This window comes from Austrofundulus limnaeus, unplaced genomic scaffold, assembly GCF_001266775.1.
Source record: "Austrofundulus limnaeus strain Quisiro unplaced genomic scaffold, Austrofundulus_limnaeus-1.0 Scaffold30, whole genome shotgun sequence".
Taxonomy (NCBI): Eukaryota; Metazoa; Chordata; class Actinopteri; order Cyprinodontiformes; family Rivulidae; genus Austrofundulus; species Austrofundulus limnaeus.
In genome coordinates, this window is record NW_013952432.1 from 1,897,230 (window position 1) to 1,902,512 (window position 5,283).

At 36.5% G+C, this 5,283-nt stretch overlaps 1 protein-coding gene across 1 annotated transcript in view; it reads right to left on the reverse strand.

Annotated features, from left to right (window-relative positions):
* The window catches only part of rdh12l (retinol dehydrogenase 12, like), a gene marked incomplete in the record, with an annotated part of 2,958 nt that extends 2,100 nt beyond the window's left edge, over positions 1–858 (reverse strand). Inside the window, 2 exon segments of the mRNA XM_014005422.1 lie at positions 363–478; positions 705–858. Coding sequence (XP_013860876.1) covers positions 363–478; positions 705–718 — 130 coding nt within the window.
* Between the last annotated feature and the right edge of the window lie 4,425 nt (positions 859–5,283).

A 5,283-nucleotide genomic window follows, 5' to 3' on the forward strand; every position in this document is an offset into this window, starting at 1 on the left:
TGTTACTGTATATTGCATGCAGTGCCACTTATATGACAAATAAAATGATAATGATAATAATGATAAAAACCCCAGCAAYGACTCACAACAATATATGCAATCTATGTTCAAATTGTGCAAGAAAACCGTCCAAGAAATTTCACTAAAAGTTTAGAGCGCCATCTTCTGACAAAAAACTGGTAATTATTCGAAATAAAAATTAAACACTCATTACAAAGTGAAGTAAAATTAGATTACACCATACATACATTTGCGTTTCTGTCACAGAGAAAAAAAGTTTTATTAACAAAAAGCGCTAAATTTAACAGGTAAAACTATGCCAAACAAGTTAAATTTATAAAGCAACAGTCAGGTGTACCCACCCCTCTTTGACAGGTCAATGGCTGTTTCTTTACCGATCCCAGTGTTTGCGCCAGTAATGACCGCAGTTGTGTCATCGAGTTTTACAGCAGAGGACCAAGAAGGCCGGAAGAGCTTTCTGTGAAAATTGAGAAACCTCAGCAGATTACTCAACCACCCGCATGATGGCTGGATTAAACTGCTCGACACTTCATGGCTTCTTCACGACCATGAGAGGAACTTTTTACCAACACAATACAGTTTTAAAAGCACTAAAATTAGCGAAGAATTTGGCTAATATCGCGTTTCTTCAACGAACTAACAATTAATTGTCTCAAAACAACATAATATAACACTGCTCTTACCTTAAACCTTGCATTTTTCTTTAACACAGTTCAACTATAGCCTACTAAACGTTAAAACCTGAAAAGCCCCACAATTTTTTTTTATATTTAACAGCAGTACTTCAAAAGAAAGCGTCAATAAATCGAGCTGTCTACTATTTTCCACAACAGATTGTAAAATGACAAGGCGGAAGTGTCAAGAACAAGTTATCTTTTGATAGGCTCCAGATCTAACCAATCAAATGCTACCTAATGCGTTTTAGCGCGCTGATAGGTTGAAATAGGAAAAAAGTGGTCCCACCTTTGTGTTTGGTGTGTTTGATTGTTATTCCGGGTTTGCGTCTGAGGAGAAATGTTCCTACCTGTGACTGACTGAAATGAAATAAAATAAAATTAAAAATTTCGTTCTATTATTGTAATGTGATGCGAGTAAACAATACAAATCAATTTTTGACAGTGACATTTCTACACCTTCACTAAAACATAAAGAAAGGGTTAAAAAAAACCATAAGACACTTGGCTTATTTTTATTTTTTTCTGGCTCACTTTATCCATTTAAAAATATATTTATGCACACTGTTCCTACTCACTCACTTAAATAAAATATAGGTTGTAACTGAAAAGTACATATACAGCGGGTAAAATAAGGGTCTGTCTGCACACTGCAGACAGACCCTCAGCTCCTTTTTGGGTGTCAAGAAGACCCAACACTTTTCTCCATCTAGAACTGTTTGTCCTCTAAAACACAAAAACAGATTTTTCCACTTGACTTCATGCATATTGATAAAGTCCAACTGGAGCACCATCTTGTGGACAACGCACTCTGTTATAACTTCAACATACAGCGGGTAAAATAAGTATTGAACACGTCACCATTTTTCTCTGTAAATATATTACTGGTGGTGCTAATGACATGAAATTTTCACCAGATGTTGGTAACAACCCAAGTGATCCATACATACAAAGAAATCAAACCATAAATGTCCAGAAATGAGGTTATTTGTTATAATGTGGAATGGCACAGGGAAAAAGTATTGAACACACTTACTGAAATTTATCTAATACTTTGTACAAAAGCCTTTGTTGTCAATGACAGCTTCAAGACGCCTCCTGTATGGAGAAACTAGTGGCATGCATTGCTCAGGTGTGATTTTGGCCCATTCTTCCACAAACAGTCTTCAAATCTTGAAGGTTTCGTGGACCTCTTCTATGAACTCTGATCTTTAGTTCTTTCCATAGATTTTCTGTTGGATTCAGGTCAGCTGATTGGCTGGGCCATTCCAGCAGCTTTAGTTTCTTTCTCTGAAACCAACTGAGAGTTTCCTTGGCTTTGTGTTTGGGCTCATTGTCTTGCTGAAATGTCCAGCCACGTTTCATCTTCATCATCCTGGTAGATGGAAGCAGATTTTTATCAAGAATGTCTCTGTACATTTTTCTACTCATCCTTCCTTCAATTATTTGAAGTTTGCCAGTACCATATGCTGAAAAACAGCCCCACACCATGATGTTCCCACCTCCAAACTTCACTGTTGGTATGGTGTTTTTGGGCTGATGTGCAGTGCCATTTGACCTCCAAACATGATGTGTATTCTGGAATCCAAACAGTTCAATGTTGGTCTCATCTGACCAGACTATATTCTCCCAGTATTACACAGGCTTGTCTAAATGTTGTGCAGCAAACTTTAAAGGAGCTTCAACATGCTGTTTCTTCAGCAGTGGAGTCTTGCGTGGTGAGCGTGCATACAGGCCATGGTGGTTCAGTGCATTACTTATCGTTTTCTTTGAAACAATCGTACCTGCTAATTCCAGGTCTTTCTGAAGCTCTCCACAAGTGGTCCTTGGCTCTTGGACAACTCTTCTGATAATTCTTTTCACTCCTCTGTCAGAAATCTTGTGAGGACCACCTGGTCGTGGTCAGTTTATGGTGAAATGATGTTCTTTCCACTTCTGAATTATGGCCCCAACAGTGCTCACTGGAACCTTCAGAAGTTTAGACATTCTTCTGTAACCGATGCCATCATTATGCTTTGCAACAATAAGGTTGTGAAGGTCTTGAGAGAGCTCTTTACTTTTACCCATCTTCAGATGTTTCTTGTGTGATACCTGGCCATCATTTGGGACTGAACCAGCTGATATTAATTTGCACTGACAAGGGGCAGGCTTGCTTTCTAATTACTGAGAGAGTTCAGCTGGTGTCTTGGCTTTCCATGCCTTTTTACACCTCCCTTTCTTCATGTGTTCAATACTTTTTCCCTGTGCCATTCCACATTATACAAATAACTTCATTTCTGGACATTTATGGTTTGATTTCTTTGTATGTATGGATCACTTGGGTTGTTACCRACATCTGGTGAAAATTTCATGACATTAGCACCTCTAGTAATATATTTACTGAGAAAAATGGTGACGTGTTCAATACTTATTTTACCTGCTGTATGACCTAAAGGGACAAGTGAGTTATTAAATTTCAACATGATTTTAAATTAATTACAGGGAAGATTGTTGTTATTATTAATATAATTAATTAGTTTTCAAAAATAATTAATGAGCATCAAATTCTCTCACTTCTGCCTATATTTTTATAGTCAGTAAGTTAGTGTAGAGCATTTCATCTGATGTGTTTAGGTGACTGTAATCAGCTGTGCTAAATCAAGTGAGTCTAAAGCAAAAWKRWWMMRKKGGGYWWWWWMMAAMMWTTTTTTGTTTTGTCATAAATTTTGATGARTTTAATTCTACTTTAGTTGATTTATCAGACATGGTCTCAAAAGAAGAGTGAAAACCAAAAGGTTGTTTTCAGGAGAGACAAACAAATAGAAAAGACAGAAAAGCGCAATATTACATAAGAAGTGAAGTGACGTTTAGTAACAACAGATTTTATGAAGTGATTCATTTAAATATTCAAATCATAAATATTATACGAAAAGGCAATAAAACAACAAAACGATGAGTCCATGTCAATCTGTAAAACATGCTGTCTGTCATGGTTTGGGCTGTATTTCACCCAGGAAGTGTTCATGTCAAAAATAAGTAAAAACATGGATACAAAAAAAGATAAGTCAGGTTTTCCATTTTGCCTTATATCTAGAAAAATTGATTGATATAGGTGCAATTTTTGTATGTGGAAACAAAACCTGCTGTTAACAACAAAAGTGTGAARTGTGAAAAGTGCAGCTTACTAAATACAGTTTAATACAATCATCCCGTCACTTCACAGTAATGTGTGCCATTGTCCAGCAGGTGGGAGCACATGACCATCCCTACTTTAMCCAGCTGACTTATCTTGTCTTTGACATTGTGTCATTGTGTTTTCTTGCAGCCCTRCACAAATTAGCAGCAGGCTGATATTTGGGTAAATAATATCTGTGACTGAGATCTCGTTCACCTGAAGAATGATTTGCMTGAACACTAATTATCTGTGACGATTCTCCAAAAATAGTGTCAAAGCATCATGAAAGGCTCATTGATGAGCTGCAGACACAGTGGCAGCAACACGAACCGAGGACCCGGACTGTGGACAGAAGAACAGGAAGAACTGCACCGGTCATCAGCTGATTGTGCATCAGCAAATATTTCCTTCCCTTTTCTCTGCAAAACCAGGGAARAATGAGTGTCTTGTGTGCGTACGTATACACATGTACAGTATGTGGGTGTGTGTGGTGTGTGTATTGGTGGGAGTGACTTTGAAGGCAGATATTAAAAGAAAATAAAAGAAGGCCTCCTCACAGAATGGTCAATTTCAGGGTGCAGACACTGCTCTAGTTTTAACTGTTATCTGCAAATGTTTCAGTTTTGATATAAACACATGATACAGAAAACTATTTCCACTAGAATGAACACACGAATCCAAACTTTCTCATTTGAATGGATTAAAGCAACAAGACAGACATCAGTTGATTCATTTAACTTAACTTTGCTCATTTAAACATAGAATTCAACAACAACAAATGACTTCTCTGTCTCAGTTATTTGCTTTATTTGTCTTTTGATTGGATATTTCATGCAAGAAAAAYAAACACAAGAACTTATTTTGTTTGTTGTTTTAAGCCAGTTTTTTTTCTTTGCGCTTGCTGTTGTTGTTTCAGACGGTCATTAGACATAACAGTTTACTGAAGCCATTACCGGCGCCGCATTAGCAGCTGTCCCCAAAGACAATAGAGAGGCAGGAGGAAGCACTGAATCAACCATGAGAACAATTCATTAGACTTACATGAGTATTAATAATACGTGAAGTCCGATGGAAGTCAAGGGGGATGCAGTTTTATGTTTACAAACAAGACAATAAATAAAAGAACCAAAAATAAAAGCAGAACAGCTTGTACTGATAAGGATGAACCAATATTGACATGAATAAACTCAAACTATTTACTGTAAGTGTTCCTAAATGTATGTGGGAGAAAGAAAAATAAACAATAAAACAAATAAATCTGTCCAAAAAGAGAAAATAGCTGCTCAATTTTGTATTTAATGTCAGAAAGGCACAGTTTGTTTGCATTACTTTATGAAAAATATATGAAAAATACCAACGTGCAGTTTTACACATAGAATAACATTTTATCCTGTAAGATTAGCTTTTTCATTTTACATTAAATTACATTAAATT